Consider the following 22,352-nt stretch of genomic DNA (forward strand, 5'->3'; position numbering starts at 1 on the left):
ACCAGCCCCGGGTTCCGCAGCAGTTCTCCCGAGGCTCCTCGCCGTGCTCTGGTTGGCCGAGCAGAGCCAGAGGTCAGAGCCACCTTCAGGAAAACCAGTCCGTGTGTACTAGCGTGCGTGTGTACGTGCATCCATGTGTCTGTCTGTATGCGCATTTGAGCACCGAAAGGACGGAAGGCACGGAAGAGACCTTTCCTCTCACCTTTGACCCTGGGCTCTGGGCGGCCAACCAGAATGTCCTGTGTGGTTTTTGAAGGGGGGGGGGGGGACTGGAACCCCCCACTCTTTATTCTTTTGGGCCTCCTTCAGCTCCACCTTTCTCCTCTTTCTCTTAGGCCTTTTTGTTTGCTCTATAAAACAGAGGAGGAACCTTTTTGTGCCTTTTCGTCGCCACCTTGTTTTCCTTTTTTTTTTCTTTTTTTTACAAAATAATTATATCGTTACATACAGAACAAGAGAATCTGTAGAATATTAATAACAACATTTACTTTAAAAACATCTTATGTGTATGTGTAATTTTTTTTGAATATATTTGGATTTTTTTTTCTTTTTTGTCCTCTTTTTTGTTTGTTTTTATTGAAAAGAAAGTCTGCAGGTCCGCAGAGAGAACGGCGCTCTCGTGTTGGGAGAGGAGAGAGGGACACGGAGAAGCGAGCAGATGAGTGTAGGGAGGAAGAGGAGGGACGGGGTTCAGAGTATCTTTCTCTCGTCTCCCGCTCTCGCTCTTTCTCGCTCCCTCGGCGTGATGCGTCTCTGTCTCGGGCACGTTATGCGTAAAACTCCTCCTGCTTGTCTGGTTTCTGGTAGGTGACGGTGGCCTGTTTGGGCTCCTCCAGCGTGTAGCTGCCCTCGTCCTTTTTCTTCATCCTGTAGACCAGCAGCATCACGAGGAAGGCAGCGAACAAGGCGCCCACCACTCCTCCGACGATCACCGCTGAGGACAGACGGGGAGAAGAGGGCGGGGCTTAAACAGCGGCACATCAAAGAACGCGTACGGACGAGCTCTAATTCACCAGCATGGCCAGCGATGCACCTTTGGGCGGGGCTAAATTGCCACATACAAACGCCAGCAAGTTAGCATTGTTACTATGGGAAAGAGCCGCTAACATTTGTCTTAAAGGTTTTAACTTTTGCTGCACACACAAAACCATGAAACGGCAATAAATCGGTCACTCCTGGCATCTACGGCTAAACTCTAAATTCTGTTGCCTCCTGCTCTTTACCAATGACCAGGAAATCGGCGAAAACCACCGCCAGCAGTCCGCCAATCAGAACAGCTGAAGGAGACACAGAGAGCCAGTGAGATTAGACAGGTCGGCCGCTCGCTTTTACTACAACAGTAGCTTTTGGGATGGGAATGGGGGAGTGAAAGGAAATTGGATTTGCCGAGAGGGAAAATATTAAAATAGGGACTGAAAGCAGGGATTGCATAACTCTGAGAAGGGGATTGCTTGTTCTGCGGGTCAAAAAGGCAGAGCAGTGGGTTTTCTTATCGCGATGAATTTGAACTACACGGGAGGCTGGTTTCAAATAAGCAGGGAAAGATCACAGGAGGCAACAGGAAGACCGCGTCTACTGAGGTGGGAGGGGCCTACATGAGAGGCACCTTGTGAACGGCGCGTTAAGAGCAGGGACGCACCTATCAAGACCTCTTTTCTTTCCAGGATGTTCTTCTGTGGCAGCTGTGCAGCAGAACTTCCTCCTTCCACCGTGTTGCCGGTCAGGTCGGGCTCCCCGGGCGCCACACCGTGGCCCAGGTCGTTCCTTCGATCGTCGCGGATCTCAAAATCGCCGCTCGGCCCTGCAGCTCCCACATCGTTGTTCGCCTCCTGAAACGCGGGAAGAAATGTGAGGCGGGATTCTGAGCGTTTAAAGGGTCAAAAACACAGACTAAGGCTCCAAACTCACCTGTGTGGACGCGGGCGTCTGCGCACGGGTCGTCTTCTCTGTCGGCGCTGCCTTGGTGCCTGTTGTCACGGGAACCCTGGGCTTGAAAGGGACGCGGGTCCTCTGAGTGGTGGTGGTCTGAACAGCTGTCGTAGCCTCGGGGGTGGTCTCAGCTGTGGCGGCGGCCTCTTCCTCTGTGGTGGTTTCCACGTCAAATCCCGGGAAGATGGATGTGGGTTCGGTCGACAGGTAGACGTCCTCTTCTTCGTTGGTGATCGAGTCATCCGCGCCACCAGAGGGTGCTGCGCTTTCCGCTGTGCTGAATGCGGGGTTGGAGGTGGCCACGGCAACGGTGGTGGGAGACGGCGGGGCAGCGGTGGTTCTGGCCGCCGCTCTGATCCGCTCCAGCTCTCTCTCCCTTTCAAGCTCTCGCTGCCTCTCTCGCTCTCTCTCACGTTCCTTCTCTCGCTCTTTCTCCCTTTCCCTCTCTCTTTCCAGCTCTCGGACCCTCTCCCTCTCTCGTTCCCTTTCCCGCTCTCTCTCCAACTGTCTCTCCCGCTCTCTCTCCAGTTCTCTTAGCCTTTCTTGCTCCCTCTCTCTCTCCTCCTCCCTCTCTCTCTCCAGTTCTCTTAGCCTTTCTTGCTCCCTCTCTCTCTCCTCCTCCCTCTCTCTCTCCAGCTCTTGGTCTCTTTCCCAGAACACACCGCTCTCTCCGTCGGCCTCGGTGGGCAGGGGGGTGAACAGGGGTTCGCCGGGGCTGGGGCTCGGTTCAGCGGCAGGTGAGGCAGAAGGGGCGGGGCTAGTTGCCTGGGTGGTAGAGAGGAGGAGGGGCTCCTCTGTGGCAAAGGCCACGCCCACTGATGTTGGCTTTATTCTGACGTCTGGAACTGAACAGGAAAGGAGGTTTTTTACTCAACCGAAGGTTGTTGAGCACATTCGCTTTTATTTGGCAGTGAGACATGATAAACATTCAGAAGAAAGTCAATGATTGCTTGACAATAGCCCCGGTTTATAAATACCGCCTTCATTTTCTCCTCCTCTCTCACCAAGCTCATTCTCCATGATCACATAGTCTTTATGCCCCAAAGGCTGATTGTGTTACAGCTACGTTTGTTTAGTCAAATTGCTTCGATTTAAAGATTTTGATGTCAACAAAGCTCGTTAGCCACAGCGGTAATGCAGATCGTATTTCATCAGTTCACTTGAATACAAAAACAGAAGAAATATGTAAATGAGGGGAAATTACAATAAACGATGAGCTCGGCAGGAGGATGAGACAGAAGGTTTAAAAAAAATGAGACCAAAATTTGCCTTTGTTTTAATGACGGCTTTAAAAGTTTAAATATGAAATGAGATGTGCAGCCCCTCGGCTGGTGGTGAATTATACTTTTACTCTGGTGTATATTTGCCGCCCTTCATTCACTCCCAGCATCGGGTGACACCCGATCAATGTTTGCCGCTATCTCCGTCATACAAATGTCCATATCTGCAGACGTATTAGAACAATCACGCCCAGAAGTAGCAGGAAGTGAAGAGAGGCGAGAGGAAACCTGCATCTAATGGATGGACCCATCACTGCAGCTGCAGCCTGAAACTCTGCCATGTTGCAGGTATGGGATGGAATTGACGCAGAAGCACTTCTTTTCCTCAAAGCAATGCAACAGCAATCCTCCACAGCAGGATAATGCACTTCGACACACTATAAATACTATTCATGAACTGAAAAACCCTAACAAAGGCTTTGACTTGCCCCCCAAAACTCCCCAGGTCCCAATCCAATTGAGCATTTGTGAGATGCAATACAACTGTGGACCGGACAGAGTCTCTAATCCTCACAGGTTTGAAGGATCCACTGACAATGTGCTGGTACCTGGTACCTCCCCACACATACACACATGCCCCCCCCCCCCATCCCCCCAAAGGTCCCTTGTCTATTGACTGACAGGTCGGAGCCACTCTGGAACCCACACATACCCGGGCAGGTAATGAGAAGAGAACATTGTTTTGTTGTTTCACCTTTCATTTTCATTTTCTTTCTGCTGAATCTTGCTCGGCTGAGAGAGGAACAGATTGAAATTACAGCCACGAGTACGGGCGGAGGCGCTGGAGAGGCAATCGTAGCGTGGACAGAATAAATTCAGTTACGGCGGCAGCGGGCGCAAAATCCACGTCTGCCCTGCTCCTTTGGCATCAGGCGGCTCCGTATCAACGGGCTGAGGTACAGCAGTGTGCCGGGGTGCCGTCGCAACAACAGGGGGTGCCCCAGCCGCCGTCCCCTGCTCGGAATTGTCATTTATTTTGAGTGCGCACTCCACCAGGGCGCCCCTCCGTGAGTCACACTCAATGTGGAGACCTTGAGCTTCGACAGCCAGATGAGGAAATCAGCCTGAATTACAGCCGTGCGAATTACGTTAAGTAGGTAATTCTTACAGACGCAAACACACTGTTCCCTCAAACGCAGACCGGCCATTGCGGAGAGGTGCCGCGCGTGCAATCGCCTAATCTGTGTGTGCTGTAATCTGATTAGAGCAAATAAGATCTGCGGGAATCGAGACCTGTTTGCAGCTTGTGGTGTTAGTTTAACGTGTTTTTTTTTTTTTTTTTTAAACGTCGCTTTCGGAGAGAAAAAAAAGCTGCCTGGGGGCTAATGTGTGCGTCTGTGATGTGGGCCAGCGCGTGCACGGCCTTTCTGGTGAACAAAGCAGCCATATCTCGAGGACAGGGGGGAGGATAAGGTGGAGGGTGGGTCTTGGGGGTCAAGAGATTGAAATCCAGCAGCTGTCGCATTTAAAAGAATCAGGGCATGCGTGCGTAACCTCCGCGCCGTTGCCACACACTTACAGCCAGAGCCGGAGCCCGAGTAGAGGTCCTCGTCGTCATAGAAGTCGTCTCTCGTAGAGCCTTCGTCATCAATAGACCAAGTCTGTCCCTGAAAGACACAGAGATGAGCGTTAACCACCAGGGATGATATTCCCTCAACAGAGGAGGCATCATGTTGTCAGATTACAAACACACACACATTAGGGTGGGCGGGGGAACATCTGTCCACCCGAGTCTGAGGAGGAGCCTTGAAAATGAGTCGATCTAAAGCTGGGATTTTTTTTGGCAGAGAATCAGCAAATGGGTTTTCATTCAGCCTAAGCTGACGTCTCAGTTTCATGAGTAACGTAGTCTGAGCTACTGGCCAAAATACATGGAAACAAGGGGAAGAAAGTGTTCCTGTGATTAAAAATCTATTTATTATTCATCAGTCAACTGCACAGCATCCTCTCGCTCATGGCAGAATCACTGTTCAATTCAATGCTCGTAAAATCCTTGAGTTTATTACCTTTATTTCTCATTGACCGGGGTAAGAAAATAGATGGCGTTCAGAGATCTGCGTGTGCAATTCAGACATCTTGCTGATAATCTGTGTATTAGAGTTTTACAGCTGCATCGTGGGGACTAAGTGTCTCTCGGGCAACATTTCGCTGCAGCCCATCACTCACTTCCAGACGATTCCTACGCCCCCTGCGAATGGAAACGCGTGATCTTGCCCGGTGACCTCTGTCGGGGTCATCTTGGAGATTAGTTGCATGGGGGTTAAACCTCTGAAGTGAATGACATCAGCGTCCGACGCTTTGAGGCTAAGCCCTCCTCTCTTCATTCATCTCGGCGCTCTCAACCTCAATGCCACGTCCCTGTGATGTTTAACCTCACACTCAAGTGCTCAACCATCAAAGGGGGCCATCCTAGTCCTGACATACAGACAATGGCTGACTACGAATACCTTCAACGCTTGATTTCTGGCAAGCTGGTAGAGTTCATCTTTGATTATGTTATGAGCAGTTTGCTGCTGACGAGGTCGGGCACGATGGATTTTCAGAGTGTTTCCAGTGAAACCATTCGCCTCCCATGGCTGGAAACACAACAGAATTGGTTTGGTTCAGTTGGGAGTTTTTCTGTGGGCTGACAGCAGTTGACACAGCTCGGGCCCAAATCATCAACCGTTCGTCTAGCAGTATTGATTAGAGACAACAACGGGAGTAAAATCTGGCAAGCACACTACTTGTTCTTCTGTCTATTTAGGAAACAAAGCCACTGCCTGAAACCAAAGACAGCTCAGAATGAGCTAAATAGACCACTGTGGTGTTGCCAGAAACAAACGGCTAAGAACAGTCCGCTGCTGAAGCTGTACCCAAAACTACCTTATCTCCTCTGCAATCTTAAGCCCATCCTAAGGTCCTTTGCGGCCCTGCTGTTCTACTAATTGTGCACACACACACGCACAAACAGTTAAGGCCCCTCCCCGGCTCCAGACAGAGGAAACCCGATGCCTTTAAAAGCCAATAAAAGCATAATGGAATCTAGAAACCCTAGCATCTCGGTCCATCACAACTCAGCATGAGGGGGAGCTGAAACGCTATACGTACTCTCCCGGACACAAACCCGTCGTCAAGTAGTTCACGGCCTCAACACACAGATGGTGCCGAGGCTGGAGGCCTCACACAGAGGAAGGATGAGGCTTTGGGTGCACCCAAATGTGTGTGTTTCTGGGCTATATTCTGTGTTTTACAATGAAGACCGTTGCTAAGGGCAAACTCCTGCTTTCACAGACATTCCTGTCTCCCAGTGAGACACTAGCAGACACACACACAAACTAACTCCATGAGTGACGCTGTTATGCAACGGCAAATAAACAACCTCTAAAACCAACATCAAAACACCCCGCTCCTCAAGCCCTCATTTCCATCTGCCCCCTCCTTTCGCGCGTACCTTTACCCACCACCCCCTCTTCACACGCTCTGCGCCAGTGTAACAATGTCCTCGCCCCATTTTCCTTTCATCATGAACTCCATTTCTTATCTCATGGCAGGTCCCCCAAATTTGGCGCGGCTCAAAAATCCCCCACACATGTATACATAGTTAACTAAACACATACCCCACCCTAGGGCGGCACCAGGGTCTCAGGGAGACTTCCCCCTGTACACGCAGCAGCTTCCAGGACACAGATCCTCCGCAGAGGCTGGTCTTCTCCCTGTCCATTTCCAGTTTTTCTGGCAGTATGTGTTTAAAACGGCATCATCTATGTTTATCCCAGACCTGCTGTGCCTGCAAATGTTTCATTTTTGGGGCCCGTATTATAAGTGTGAACTGAGTGTATGGTGGCAAGCGGTGCGTCACTGTATGTAATTACAAGTGAGTAAGACCATCTGAAAGGCTGTAATCACCAGTTTGGCTTGTGGCGTCTGTGTACACGGGCTCCCGAATGCCCTTCAGACCTACAGAACTGTTGTGGGTGTGTGTTTTTATGTGATTTTGGCGGAGTCAAATATGGCCAGCTCTGCATTTTGCCTGGTTCAGAAGCTATAAACAGCTGTGATTTCTGCCTGTGCCACAAAGCTAGCTAACCGCAAAGTGACGCAATGAGCTTCACTCCACCGCATGCATGTCCCAGGGCCAAAATCAGCTTTATGTTGCCCTCCATTTCCCTTCCGCCGCTGCATTTCACTCCCGTTTCTTATAAAAGGAAACTGTAACACAACAAACCCAATGCAATCCTGGTTTTTGGCAGTCTGTGAAGCGGTGCTATTGCAAGAAACAGAGTGCCAGTTGGAGACCTTTTGAGGCAGTCTGGGAGCGTGGAATATGCAATTATATATACTTGGGTTATAAGAGAAGGAGGAAACATAAAACTGGAGAGCAAAATAACTGAGGCAGACAAAGAAACAGTGTGCGTGTACCAGAAAGTTCAAGTCCTGACAAAGTGAATGAGTGCTGCAACATTTGGTACTCAGGGAGACGCTGTTATGAAGCAGTATTGCCAATCACTTCCATTTACAGTTACATGACAAATGTGTGTGCATGACAGAGAGCTGTAAGACTGCAGTTTCACAGCAAATCTGTTGAATTCCAATTTTTAAACTGGGGTAAAATCGATGCATGACTATAAATGACATTCATGTAGCAGCGCTACGTTAGTGGGAGAGGGAAAAGATCAAGATACAGCAAGTCAGATATAATGATAGGAGCCCGAAGCAGATACAAACACACCGAAACACCACTCTCTCACACACACACACGTACACACAACATATTAAAGGTTAAATGGTGGAAATATATTTTGGGGGGTTGATTTTCTGGCTTCTTGAGTTTGAAAATTTGCCTTTAGGCTGGATAGAAAGCTTCATTGTGGTTGACTTCAAATAGATTCCTCAGTAACCCGAGAGGCTGCAGCGCACGCACGAGCATGCACCCACAACCACACGCACGCGCAATGTTGCTCTGCTCGGGGAACAAAAAAAACTGTTAATTGTGCTCTTTAATATGGAAGATATTATCAGAGCGAATGTTCTCAAACTGTGAAGAATAATTTGAATACTGTGTCGGGCGCCATCTGTGAGTCCCACTCCTCTGGCGCTCCTTCCACTGCCTACATGGTGGAGGGAGACAAAAAAATAGACAGAATACACTTTCTGACCTCAAGGGGTGTATGTATATTCTAAAATAAACCAATTACAGAACGCAGACTAAACGACAGAAAGATAGAGGCTCGATGATTTTAGTGGAGAGAAGAAAACAGCGTCTGACCCTGAACTCAAAGACAAATAGTGAGTCAAATTTCTTCCAAGGCTTTTTGTGCGCAAAGCCGCTCCCTCAACTTTATTAGATATTATTGCTGTAATGAATGGCTTTTATTTCAGATTGGCCATGTGCGGACCTGCAGACAGACAGACGACGGCGTCAGTCGGGAGTTTCAATTCAACCTGACAGCCATGATCAAACTCAAAATGAGGTAAATAGGCTGTTATTGGCCACATTTCTCTCTCCCCTTCACTGCAGGTGAAGAGCCTCATCCCCAGCGCCCAAAGATCCTGACCCGGAGTGATAAGAGTTGGGCACACAGTTGGACGATGACAGGAGCAGACGGTTGATAGCGCCGGCTGGAAAGGGTCAGCGCACTCGGCACACGGCCTCCCACTCATCGCACACTGGCAGCATAGAAAGGGTCCCACGCCCGTCTTTGTCTGCAGAGCAGCGGCTTCTAACTCCACTCATCTCATCTCGCCTCGCTCATCCTCCTCTTACCAGGTTTGATGGCAGCCAGCCCAGTTGCTAAGAATCAGATGCGGGGACAGAAGAAGGAGGGCAGCGGCCAGCTCGTGCGCAGGCCGGGCGCGCGCTTGTGTGTGAGTAGGTTACCAGGTGACAGCCTGCTCCAGACACCTGCCACCTTCAGCTGAGATTAGCACAGAAAGCGCTCCCGCTGCTCACACGCTGACCGACACCTCAGACCTCCAGACAGTATCTTATTGCGGTGATGTCAGGTCGGCTCGTGTGAACTTTACAAGATCCGAGCGCTGCAGCCAAGGGGGTCATTGAGATCCTGCCTCAGTCTGCCGGGGAAGGACACCTGACTGGAGAATGGCCTCACTAGGTCGCAACCATTTTAATCTCCTTCTGAGGAAAAGGCTGCATTGAAAGGAATGTTTACCTTGTTGGTGACGCGTGAAATAAACATAAGAAAATTGATTTTTTTTTAAAAGGCTGTTGTTTTATTAAATCTACTGGTGAAACTCACTAATGAGAAACTGTTCCTGAGGGTTCAATAACAATAACACAAACGTTAAATCTGAAGCCAAATGTACTTAGAATATTCTAAATAAACTCCATGGCAACATTTGTGACACAACAAAGGGTTCATAAAAGCCATCACTATGAGCCTCAAAGCGCCGCTCACATTTACCGTCTTTAATATATGCAAAGAATGCCCCCCCCCATCACACTGGGCCTTCTTTGGAGGCGTTAGTTGAGTAAAATCCCCAATTTTAGAGAGAAATTATCATTTTGTGTCAGGGGATTGCAGCTTTAGCAGCTGCAGCAGAAGGTCAGGGGCCGTCATGACTTGGTGCTTTTGGGAGATTAAACAGTCTCAGCTACACTCACTTAGCACAATTGGGATTCTTTCTAATTATATACAATTTACAAGTTATAAAACAGATATGTATGTGGACATGCGTGTATAAATTCTCTCATATGGAATCTAGTACCGAGAGAGCCCAGAATGTGTTTGTGCGATGCATTTTTTATAGTTTTTGCTTGTTTGTTTTAGTTTTTTCACACCCGAGCGCACTCTGTGGCTGATGAATGTGAACCGCCGAGCAAAAAGCTGCAAACATGCTTGTGAAGAGCAGCCAGCAGATGAGCGATACGCTGCTGAAGGCTGGTCCGGACCACAGCCACGCACCTCGCGTACAGAACCTGTGGGAGGATGGTTTCACCGTGTTGTTCCTGCTCGTCTGGAACCTAAAGCCATCTGAGGCAGCTGGAAAAAAACCACCAATATTATGTTTCTCCATTATGCTACAAGGGCAAATCTAATCTGAGTGATGGATTTGTGTAAATAATCGAAGGGTTATGGGGACATTAGAGATACACAGGCGAGGATGGAGCATCCAGTTCACGTCTGAGTCCATTTTCATGCAGAACCTCTTTTAACATCTATCTTATCGGTTGCGAAAAACAGATCCAAATCCATTTAAGGCATCAGCGCGCAGGGTGAATTCATATCAGTGGACTGCTAACACTGGCTTTGTTGTTAGCCGGGACATTAATCTCCATCAAATGAAGGCTGCCTGCAGACGCTCTCCCACTCCTTGAGGTCAGCGCGTAGCTTTAAACGGAGACGCTGAGGTAAATCATGTTATAGCGCTAACGCCGCTGCGGCCGACATTCAAAAGATGACATCGTTTTCTGCAGTTTAGAACTGTGATAGAGTCGCGCTCTCATTTCAACTTTCTACCAGACCAGTACGCAGTTAGGTTAAATGTACAGACACTAAACCATACGTTAAGTCGGAGTCCATATTTAGTATCGTGCATGCTATATTTGACCAAATGAACTATTTACTCGATAATTTCTAACATCTTCCCAAGCATCAATGAGTGGGCGATGACGAAGATTCTACAGGAAACACTCGAGTTGGACGGTCAGAGGGAGAGAAAGTGTTTAAAAAGTGTCAGTATGTAAAAAGGAGGAAAAAAGGAGCAGCTGATGGTCACGGAAACAGCGCGGGTCATGTGACCTTGCTCTGACACATCAGCTGATCTGCAACTGAGTAAAGGAGCTGTGACCCCCCCCCCCTACGCACACACACACACACACACACACACACACACACACACAAAGAAACACTAATGCATAGATTAATTCCTCTGCTGGTAGAATATAAATGAGAGTATGACGGGAGGGGGGGTTTACAGATACCCAAATGTGTAGACACGTATGTAGGGCCCAGCTGTTACATTAATCTGACAATCCAACAGGATTAAGACCACATTTCAAAGCCAGCTCTGCACACTCAAACACACAGACAAACACACAGACACAAGGCCCCACTGCAAGAAATTCTCCTCTATTATACATGACCTTATGAAACATGCATCCCTGAGTGAGCATGTGTGTGTGTGTGTGTGTGTGTGTGTGAGGGAGACTGTCCTGCTGCCAGAAACGTCTTGAGATTCCTTCACGACTGCGGCTCCCACACTACACAATACGCCACCGTGTATCTGCGAGTTTATCGGGGAGGCTGTGTGTTCGACGGTTTGTCTGTGGCGTGCTGGGAGTGCCCGTGCGTGTTGGTGGGTGCGTCGACGTTTGGTTGGGGAAATGGTGAAAGCTGCTGGTTGGCTGACGGGTCAATGTTTGGTTTTTATAGCGATTGCTTCCATGAAGTGACGGAGACAGAGGAGAAGAAGCGGGGCTGAATGCGGATTTGTGCACGCTCGTGTGTGTGATTACAGCCTGGCTCAATGGGCCCGATTCAGCAAGGCCGGTGGGAGGGCGTGGCGCCTGTGGCTGGAACTTTTCTCGTGTTTCTAAGGAACTTTTCTGAAGGGCTCAGAAATGCGGGTGCGTGTGAGAGCAAGTGCCCCGCGGACCGTGATGCCTTTGTGCTGCAGAGAGCGAGAGAGAGGGGCACTCAGCATAGGCTCCGACATGCTAATCAATGCAATCTTTTCAGGTCGGGAAATAAAACCCCGAACAGACGAGCAATAAAAACTCCAAAATATAAGAGACGATGATGGAAATCACATTTCCGCTGATGTGAATCACAAGTTGTCTGCTGTGTCTGTGTATAATTACCACTCCTGTAATCAGGCTAATGCTCGTCATGCGGCCGCGCAGACCCCGAGGAACGAATGACCAGGAGGCGACACATCAGCGTACGGAGATGTGGAGAGGAAACAGAAATCAAGGAGTGGATGGATGGATGGAAACAGAAGGAAGGAAAGAAAGGGCTGGTGGGAGGGGCGGAGAATGAGCCTTTTTGTCTCTGATGCAGAGGAGAAAAATCCAATCAGGTCTTAGTAATTCAATCTGAAATGGAAAAATCCACCTTTGCCTGCTTGTGTGTGTGTGTGTGTGTGTGTGTGTGTGTGTGTACTCATTATCATGCCATGCCCCTTTTTTTGACTCTCAGAAGCACAGTCAAGGTAAAGAAATGCACCGCCGCAGGGCCGTTGCGAGTCGCCGGCCTTGCTACTCTCTCGTGGCTTCTTCTCTCTTCTTCGGCTCAACGGCGTCGGCCAACTGGCTGCCGTTCCCAGCCTGAAGGCCAAGCGACTCTCGGCTGCCAGATTTGATACATTTGACGAGACGTGCTAATTGCGCAGGTTGAAACTGCGTGATGTGTGTATATGATCGCAATATCAGCTGACAGATCTATCATGTAATAAGTCACATGACACTGGTAAGCTGTGATAAATGAATGTCAGATGACTGCGGGGGGGGGGGGGGGGGGGGGGGGTTGATTCGTTCAGATTTTCTTCCGACAAACATCTCGTGGGTGAATCATTTGACGTGGCTGTAATAATTAGATGATAACCGACGATAGCTCCCGACCCCAGGGTGTGTCCCCTCACACACACGTCAGTAATAAAGGGTCACTGTTAACGGAACATCGTATGAGTACACAGTTATCTTCACCTCATATTTAGAGGATGCCTCAGGTGTAAATGTCTATTCCGTCCGTTCTCTCGATAAGGACAGATTCGTCCCCCGACTGCTGTGATTAATATATGAGAAGGTGGTGTTTGGAGAGGGATGTTTGGCTCATAGTTTATCTCCAGAGTATTTGGCTTAACGATCAATAGCTGGGTTTCCATTCCCCTTAGAAATGAGCAAAACCTAAATAGCGCAATAAAAAACTGGTAATGGAAACACGTGAATCTCGAAAAACTTCTCACATATTGCTAAAAGGCTTTTAGCGGACAGTTTTTTCCGCATTTACACGACATCGCCCTTCAAGGGAAAGACGTAAAACAAACGCAATCCGCTTTGATTTGGGGGAAACCTGCAACGAGTCCAGGTACTGGTGGTTAATATCCTGATAGCGTAGATCATACTGGGACTGCGATAGCATCTTGCTCTACAACCGTCCTCGTCCCTCTGTCTCAGTGTAATCCCGTCCAGGTTGTTCCCTCCATTCAATCCGCCTCAGCTGCTCTAAGCTCTTTACAGAACTCCGTGCTAACCACCAGGCTCCGCCGCTGCCAGATCACCCGTCCAGCCCATCATCTCCCTTTTCATTTCCTCTTTTCATTCTTCCTCCTCTGCTCTTTCATGGGCTCACTCCTCCCAAAGCCGATCCCTTCCCGTCCATCTCAGGCAATGAGCCGCATTTCCTTTAGCTAGTTTTTATATATTAACACATTTTTTTCTGTCTACTTCCCCCCTTTTTGCCCTCCTTATTGAAGTTGCAGAATTCTCATCTCCCAATCCGCTTCCTCCTCCTCTGGTGGCGCTACAGCCGCCACCCCCTGTTTTAATATCACTTTGGTCTGTGATTGCCTCTGACCTCATTCCCCCTTTCATTCCCTTCAAATCCCCCCTCTCCTCTCCATACAATATCTAATTACTTAGCCACCTTTCTCCTTTGTTCATTGTTTGAGGAATGTGTCCACAAGAACTGCAGCGTGTTTAACTCACATTCAGCCATGACACGGCACATTCATCTTGGACCAGCCGTTTTTAATTTTCAAGGTATGGTGCAGCCTTCTGGAGAACAAAGGTACCAAAATGAGAAACAAACAGACAAACCAGTGCCTGAATTCCAGAAAGAAATAAAAAAATTGGACTTGGAAAGATTACATTATCGGGCTTTCCTCTGGTCACAGGATATTATATGAGTACTAAAGTGGAAGCATTTTTTAAATAACATTTAAACTGCAAATAACCTACACATGGACTGTAATTAAATACATCTAAAAAAATAACATTACATAAGGCATTATTGTGATAATACGTGTTTTTTCCTGCTTCCAGATTCAGTAACCTGTCATTACGTATCTCAGCTGTTCAAATGATCACAACGAGGGGAACAATTATCATGTCACACATCTGATGCGGGGACACCGTCAAGGATGCTCACACACACAGACACGCACACAGTCATTGTCAGTCAGTCTTTCAGACCTGGGCCTCTGTTTGTAAAGATTAGGGCTAATCCACAACTGTTGGAATGAAAGATTAAGAATGAACCTCCTGCTGCCACAAACCTGTATGTGCGCGCGAGCGTGCGTGTTACGTAGTGGTATGTGGGTGTTTATAAGGCCTGAAGAGAAGAAAGCAGCGCTGCAACCACAGAGTAATATCAATACACCCACCTCATCAACACACCCACACAGAACTCATTAGCATCAGTGGCTCTTGCAGAAACAAACGCCTTTGAAAAGTGTGCTTTAAGGGTTCAAAGGTTTAATTGTCCAACGATTGAACTTCTCTCTCTGTGAAGGGCTTTCATAGATTTAGTCCCTAACCTAACCCTAACCATCCCAATTAGATGCCTCTCCGTACCCCTCTCTAACCCAAACCCAGTTCTAACCTGGAGCGTAAAACTGAGTCTTAACCCTCAAACAGTTCTTTGAAGTTGTGAAGACCTGCCAACATGCCGGCACTTCCCTAAAATGGCCCTACAGATTAAATTTGTATTCTGGTCCTCACTATGTAGCATGTGAAAGAACACGCGCGCACACACACACACACACACACAGAAGGGGGGCTTCAACGTCTGTATTTAATTGGATTGATGTTTTTCTTTTCTTAGCCTGCCCATAATTGAGAGGACATCCGTAACATGTGGGGAGCCTTTTGTTACTAACTTCCTGTTTATTAAGACAGACAGACTATCGGAGGAGCTCCGGAACATCAGAGCACAACGGGTGGATGTAGAGATGTGTGGTTGAAGTGAAGAAAAACATTGCAGCAATGAGCTTCTGACCTGGTTCACTCCTCTGTCGGGACGCTGGGCTAAATAATTCAAACACACACTTATAGTCACGTGCCCGCTGCACACAGTAGTGTGCACCTCCGTCGCCTCCCGTGCCACTGTTTCACATGTAAACACGGTCGTGCAAAAACACACAACGATATAAAACCCTGTCTTTGCACAGCAGGAAGTCTCTGACCCCTCAAACCTGTTTTGAAGCATGAAGGCCCAGATCTTGAAACGTGGACTTGGAAGGAACTGCACGAGGAGCCATTAAGCAAAGTCACAGGGCACAGATTGGCGTTTGGATAATCAAATCCCTCTCACGATGTGAATTTTAATGAAATCCTGACTCAATGTTACTGAAAATGAACTCACTGTTAAAAACACAGCCTGCTGTGATGAAACATGTGTATCATAAATTCAAGAAAAATGCGTAAAAGCCGACGCGATAAGATCTGTCTTATCAGACGAAGCACTTCCATGAAAGTCAGTTGAAAACAGAAACCAGTCACGCCGGCAGATCAAAGACCAGAAGAAGCGAAACGAGCGGGAACCGGATGACAAGGGAACGGAGGAGTCCAGTCATGTACATGCATCATCTACGGTAAACGTTGGCAATTTGTGCTTCGGGCGTTGGCCTGGGAGAAGCAAAATATGTGTAACTCACTGCATCACTGCACATCAAGCCATCCAAAATGTGCACTTAAAATACTTGATCTGTAGCTCTTTAGCCTCGGGTCTTCTATAGATGATCACTCTCAATCCCACTGTGTCTTTATCTACCAACACTCCCCGCCACAGCTTGTGAGGTGTAAAAGCAACCCTCGCCTAAATTTGTTCTCCCAGAGAGCGAAAGCGATTCTGACGAGAGAGGTTTTCAGCAAAAAAAGTCCGCAATTTTCCAACAGGCAAGAGGCGTTTCTGAAGTCTTTGTTGACCATTTGATCAAAGCTTTAAAGTGACGACACATGGAGATCACAGCATGGCTGGGACATTTTTAATTCTGCCATTTGTGTTGATTTGTGTTACTGGGAAAAATGTATATCAGTTTTAAACATAAGAGGCTCCGGCACACTTGTACAAATCTTTACCCAGCCTAAACGATATCATAATGAGTAAACTAGCATAGAGGAAGGAGCGACAACTGATACCGTGATCCCATTATAAAATAAATGTGTCTGAATAAGGGCTCCGTTGACAGCATAATCAATTGGAGGCTGGTTGTTGTGCGACACCCTCCTCCTCCGGTGTAAGGTGAAAGGAACAAGATACTGGATCTGATAGCGCAGACAATAAAATAAAAAGGCAGCAGAATAAATGATGCTGAAAATCCTGGTGACCGGGCCCCACAACTTGTAAGGAAACAATGTGAATCAAGCAAACCAACAGCAGACAAACCAAACTGCCCAGGGATGGAAGCAGTGAAGTGTGGGGTCAGATCAAGGCCAGGGACTGGTGGGGCTGGCGACTTATCACGGCCACGCTGAGACACTCTTATCAGCTCCTGCCAGGAAATATACATTCCAACCATCCCATTGGACCATATTGAGTTTCAGTTCTGTGTGGCCCCGCCCATCCTATGCTTTCAGCCCCTCATTAAGCCCAATTACCCCATCACTACGGAAATGAGATGGGGAAAAAGAGATGTACTAGACAGATATATATATATACATACATATGCTGGTGAATGATGAGAGCCTTTGTCCATTTCATGTGCATGTTCATGCACGTGCAAATTCATGTGGCAGAAAAAAAAAGATTTTTGGTGGGTTTGGGGGCTGCTGCTAAATCTGCTCTCTCTAATTTAGAACCCATAAGCACATGAAAGTGGACACACACACACACACGCGCGCGCGCTCTAACTTGAATGCGCTCCCTTGATGGGACAGATGGGCGAAAAGAACCCTGAAAAAAAGAGTATAAAGACATGGAAAGATAATAAAATGCAGAACACAAACGAGAGCAGCAAAAATCTACCAAATAATGAGAAAAAGAACAGAGAGAACGTTGCAGAAAAGAAGGGGGAAGGAAGTCATGGAGAGCAGGGCGATAAAGCTGTGACAGCAGCAGCCATGCTAGTTGTCATGGCGACGGCCGGGGAGAGCAGGTAGAGCGCGGTCTCCTGGGAATGAGCAGTGCATGCCTCCCTCCCCCACCCCCACTCTGGTCCTCTCTCAGTTGCTCCCTCCATCCCGACCGACACAGCCTGCATCCTTCTTGCCTCCCTCCACCCCGTCAGCACGTCTCCCCTTAATCCAGGTCTCCTTTTTAACCCCCTCCTCACATCCTGCTTTTGTCCCCTGCACGGCCTTCAGTCCTCTAAGTGCTTTTCAGGGGTCCATCCTTTTTTCCATCCTTCCTCCCCTGCTAAGTTTCCCTGTTCCTGCTTCTCTTTGCCTTATTTTTGCACTTTTCTTCCAACGCTGTCCATTTTACTCGCTCCATCCCTCTATCTCATTACGCTGTGGTTTGTGTGCTTCCCCTTTTCCCACTCCTCCTTTTCTTCTCGATATTCATCTAACCTCCCTTGGGACTATGTACGTATGTCTGTGCAGTGCTGCCCAATTACTGACTGTGCTTATGTACAGATGCTGTGTTTCCAGCCCATTTTGACCTACCTAAACCACCTCGAGCTTTCTCCTTCTCGCTCTGACTCACTGAAACAACACAGATGAACACCACCATAGCTGCTTAATAACCAAAGTCTGTGGCTGTGTGGTCTCCGTGTATAATCAGGAATTCAGTGTTAATGCACATCCGAGCATGCAGGCAAACAAGCCGACGCTTGCGTGTCTGTGGTTGGCCTCGATGAGGAACATTGCAGCTGAAGGACTTCAGGCTACGGCTGCATTCTTCCCGATGGCTGGGTGAGGCGGCCGCATTCTGCAGGTGAAGCTGCCTCTTTCACAACCTTTTTGGCAGCTGCCAGCTGAAGAACACGCTTCTAAAAGTGACTCCGAGATGCTCAAAAAGTAACAGCATGGCCGCTTGGCCCTGGGTTTCAGGAAGTGCGTCGCATGATATAAACTGTTAATGATTCCTAGCATTTTACTGTCCGTTTAGACACGAAAGAGGAAGTGATCAACACAAATATAGCAAAAACGTGACGCCTGGACACCACAGTGCATAAATATCTAGATTCTCTTCCGGAGTAATGCAACTAAACAACTGCTATCACTAGTTTTTGCAAGGGATCCATTGATGTCCATCGACAGCCAAAAAGATATCTATTTTACAAAAGATAAATGGCTGTTTTTGATGAAAGAGGAAATTCGTTTCTCATCTATACCCAGAAAAGACTAAAAAGCAATACCAAGCAAACTTGCTTCGTTGTTTTTGTTCTATTCCAATAATGGTGAGAGATGCATGGTGGAGTTAAGAACAAACACTCCCATACTGCGCTCTTCCATTTGGATCAATTCCTTGGATTAGAATGCATCTACACTTGTAGCCAAAGGCAATTTTCTAGACATAAATGTGACATTGTGTTTTTGGCATTAGTAAATAGCCAGTTTTGTATTGAGAGCCTAACAATTCTTTCCAACGGACCACAAACCAGCAGACTTTGTGTTGACATGTTTCTCTGTTGTTAGCCCTCTTATGGCAAAAGGGGAAATTCCATCCCAGAGAAGCAGAATCGAATCTGCAACTCGTTCCATGAGACAGTAAAAGTCATTTTAGTCAAATGTGGCACATCTGCCAAACCCATCCCTCCCATGTGATAAGAAATTGCTTTCTGATATGAGCGAGCGGCACCAGTGCACATCTAGCACACAAACAAACAGCCAAAGGGGGGAGATGAGGTGGTGGTGGTGGTGGGTGGGGGTGTTTTTCTCATTGAAGGTGCTTATTATTCTCTCCCGCTGCGTGTGCTCAAATCCAGGCGCCGGCCTTCTGTAGTTGTGGGTGTGTTTCAATTCCTCCATGCACTGCAAGGTGACCCCCTTACCCCCACCCACCGTTTCACGCACTAATCTGAAATCAGAAGTGTTCTTTGACTCCGAGTGTGTGTGTGTATGACAGAGACCCACTGTCTGCGTCAAACCACCTCTCACATTTCACACTCTCCCTCAATCCGTCTGCTTTGGACCTATTTTTTTAAACAAATTCTTGCCCCTACTCTTTTTCTCCTCACTGTGAGGGGCTTTGTCAGCGATCCGAGGTACAAAACCCCGATTCATTTGAGGAGTTAAACGTGACCCTCAAGAACACAACGCCTTTCCTCCACACGCACGTGCGTTGCGAAGGCCCGTGCCTGGTGAGAGCAAGATTTTGGCAGTGACGAATCCCTATTTTTGAGCCCACACACAGGCAGATGGACAGCGAGCGCTCTCATGAACGGATGACGGATGCACACACACACACATGCTGGCAATCCGTGGGACACAACAGATGTCTGTGGGAAAATTGGTCTCCTGTGTAAAATATAGTAACCCGGATATTATGTCAGAACTCCGGCAACAGAAACAGGGATCCTACTCACAAACAAGAGCCAGTTGGTTTCAGGCCAGATGACATTTAAAGAAAGATCTGGTCAGCAAAGTCATGAGACTGCACGGGGGCTGTGTGGGCCTGGGTTGTTTGAGGTGAGCCTTGCAATTATTCAGCTCCCTGTGCGTGTCCGTGTGTTACTTCTTGGTTCGTCCATCCATGACAGGGTGTATATTTAAGCGTGTGTACACGTGCGCACACACACAAATATACACGTCACTATCTGTGCACTGATGAGATGCAGGTGAAGGATCTCTGAACGACCTTTATCACCGACTCAGTGTGTCTGCGCGAGGTGCTGAAAACTAATGTCAAAACTCTTGTGGCCACAGGCGGCCAAATGAAGTTTACAATAGAAACGCGACTGAACTCGAGGCTGAACTCGGCAAGGCATAACAGATAAAGAGTCTCCGGGCTGTAGGACTCAAGCAGTGAGCGTGACCAAGGGTCAACTGGTTCTGACAGCATAATAACCCTGCCACTTCCTTCCCATAATTGCAGGGGAATTGAGACTTTTAGTGCATTTTGTGTGCTGATGTGTTAATGATGTGTATCCTGACGCTGAAGTCCATTTATACATTTATCTGCAGGTCTGAGCATGATTCTGGGAGGATGAGAGGAACACTTACAGAGAAAACCATCTTTTTTCCCCGTGAAAGCAGCATCCTAGAATGCTCCATACCAGCCCATACTCAGAGTACTTTAGGTAACTAAAAGTGCAAATTTAGAACAAAGTTTCTACAGGATGTAGGCCAAGCTTTGGCTTTGCTTGAATCCATCTCCATTTTGACTATTTTTGGTGCGCGTTTCCTTCCCTATCAATGATTCAATCAGCTTCCTCCTCCTAACAGGACAAATCTGGATTCATCGGAAGATGTGGGCGTGTTTATAAGGGGGCGCGTGAAGCTCGGCGCGGATGCTTCCGGAGCGGAGGTGTGTGGAGACAGAGGCTTCGGTGCGTGCCAGCGTGCGTATGTGTGCATGTGCGTGTGAGGTGCGAGAGATGAGGGGAGGGAGGTGGTCGAGCATTCCAAACCAGCTTCTCCCTTCGCCGCGATGACATCATCCCATCTATCCGAGCAGTCCCGCACCGCATCGCCGTTAACTTCCCCTCTTTTACCCCACCCACTTTTTGCCACACATCCACACGCAGACACACGCACGGCGGTTATAACAGGGGGATGCCCTCACTAGACTGGCATCCTTGCTGCGAGACCTCTGGGAATGAAATAAGTCGCGCATCTCACAGGTTGGAGACCACCCCCCCTTCCTTTAATACACGTGCACGCACGTCCCGCAGCGCGATAAAGTGATTAAAACCGCAGCATTAGTGGTGTCCCATCAAATTGACGGCAGGATGCGAGCCGGGTCGCGGAAACCACATACCGATTCACAGTACAAAGACCGGTAATTAAGCTCAATTAGAGATAACCCGCTAATTACCGACACTTGTCAATTCACGCACATAAATCCCTGTCTTGGGGAGAGAGGGGCCACAATAAACCTGAGACTAGACACAAAAGGCTCCAGTGCGCGCCCGCGTGCGCGCGTGTGTTTAAAGGAGATGAAGGGGGTGCACAGGAGTCGCCACCCCCCCACTGGGAGTCATGGTCGGGGAACTAAGGGTCGATAAGTGGGTCGAGTAAAGAATTCCCTAAAGCCACCGCGGAGTGTCACAGCTACGGTACCGCATACACGTCCCGCACGCCGCGGTCACAAATACCCTTGGCCCTGTTTGCCCAAGAGCTCACCGGTAACAAAGACGCTCGTGCTTACCGTGGCTGCGTGCGCAAGCAGCGCCGCGAGCGCCAGTAGACAAGGCAGCTTCATGGTCATGGAGCGCGGACACGGTCTCCTGGCGCCGCCGCCGCTGCCTTCACGGGGGGGTCGGGAGGTAGAGGCGGGGAGAATGGTTAAAAAAAGCTGCTGCCGCCGCGTCTGCTCCGTCTTCCTTCGGATAGTGTGTCCAACTTCAGAGCGCGCCGCCCGTCCGCGCGACCATCCGTCCTTCTCGTGGGGCTTTTTTTTTTTTTTTTTAATAAATCCAACGCTTCACGCGCTGCTGCCCTTTCCGACCACCAGTAAACGTCCGGTGTGCCTCGAGACCGGTTGAGTTTTTGCGCGAGAGATCTGATAGATTTACCACCGCGAGACGCCACCGCTCGTCTCTTTCCCTCTCCCAAGTCTCAGAGATCCTCTCTCTACCACCCTCTCTCTCTCTCCTCCCCCCCTCCGTCGAGAGTTGGATGTTCCGTATGGCGACGCTACTCGGCCTGCGAGTCTGGCGAGAGGAGCCGCGTAGTGGTGCGTGTCTGGGAGAGAGAGCGAAGTTCTCTGCGATAGAGGCCGAGAATGCCCCCTGCAGCTCGCTTGGACACCCACCACCCTTGAAAGGGTTTCAATACGGAGCCACGCATGCGCACAAGACACGCCCATGGAGGAACGGGTCTTGTTTGGTGCTCAGGTGGTTCCGTTTGTTTGCGGGCCACACCTGCGTGGGAGTGGTTTGAAACAATATCCCGGATGACAAACGTGTCCGTCGGTGTCATTAATTCGGGAATAAATGTGAGCCAGAACGGTTTCAAACTGGCCTCGCTGGACTTTGACCTTAACCCAAACGATCTTAATCTTAGAACTGATGTTCAAACTTAATAATGTACTTTTTAAAAAAAAGTTACACCACAAAATTAAATTTTGTTAAACAGGAAATGAATATATTTTA

At 48.4% G+C, this 22,352-nt stretch overlaps 1 protein-coding gene across 1 annotated transcript; it reads right to left on the bottom strand.

The window, feature by feature from the left end:
• Positions 1–256: 256 nt before the first annotated feature.
• sdc3 (syndecan 3) lies at positions 257–22,027 on the bottom strand. Its single transcript, XM_029845483.1, has 6 exons — positions 21,407–22,027; positions 4,729–4,816; positions 2,447–2,774; positions 1,909–2,413; positions 1,640–1,829; positions 257–934 (listed from the first exon to the last, which is right to left on the bottom strand). Exons 1-6 carry the CDS (start codon positions 21,464–21,466, stop codon positions 768–770), a joined length of 1,338 nt encoding a protein of 445 aa, XP_029701343.1. The 5' UTR covers positions 21,467–22,027; the 3' UTR covers positions 257–767.
• Positions 22,028–22,352: the final 325 nt, after the last annotated feature.

The sequence above is a fragment of the Takifugu rubripes genome, chromosome 12 (assembly GCF_901000725.2).
Source record: "Takifugu rubripes chromosome 12, fTakRub1.2, whole genome shotgun sequence".
Classification (NCBI taxonomy): domain Eukaryota; kingdom Metazoa; phylum Chordata; class Actinopteri; order Tetraodontiformes; family Tetraodontidae; genus Takifugu; species Takifugu rubripes.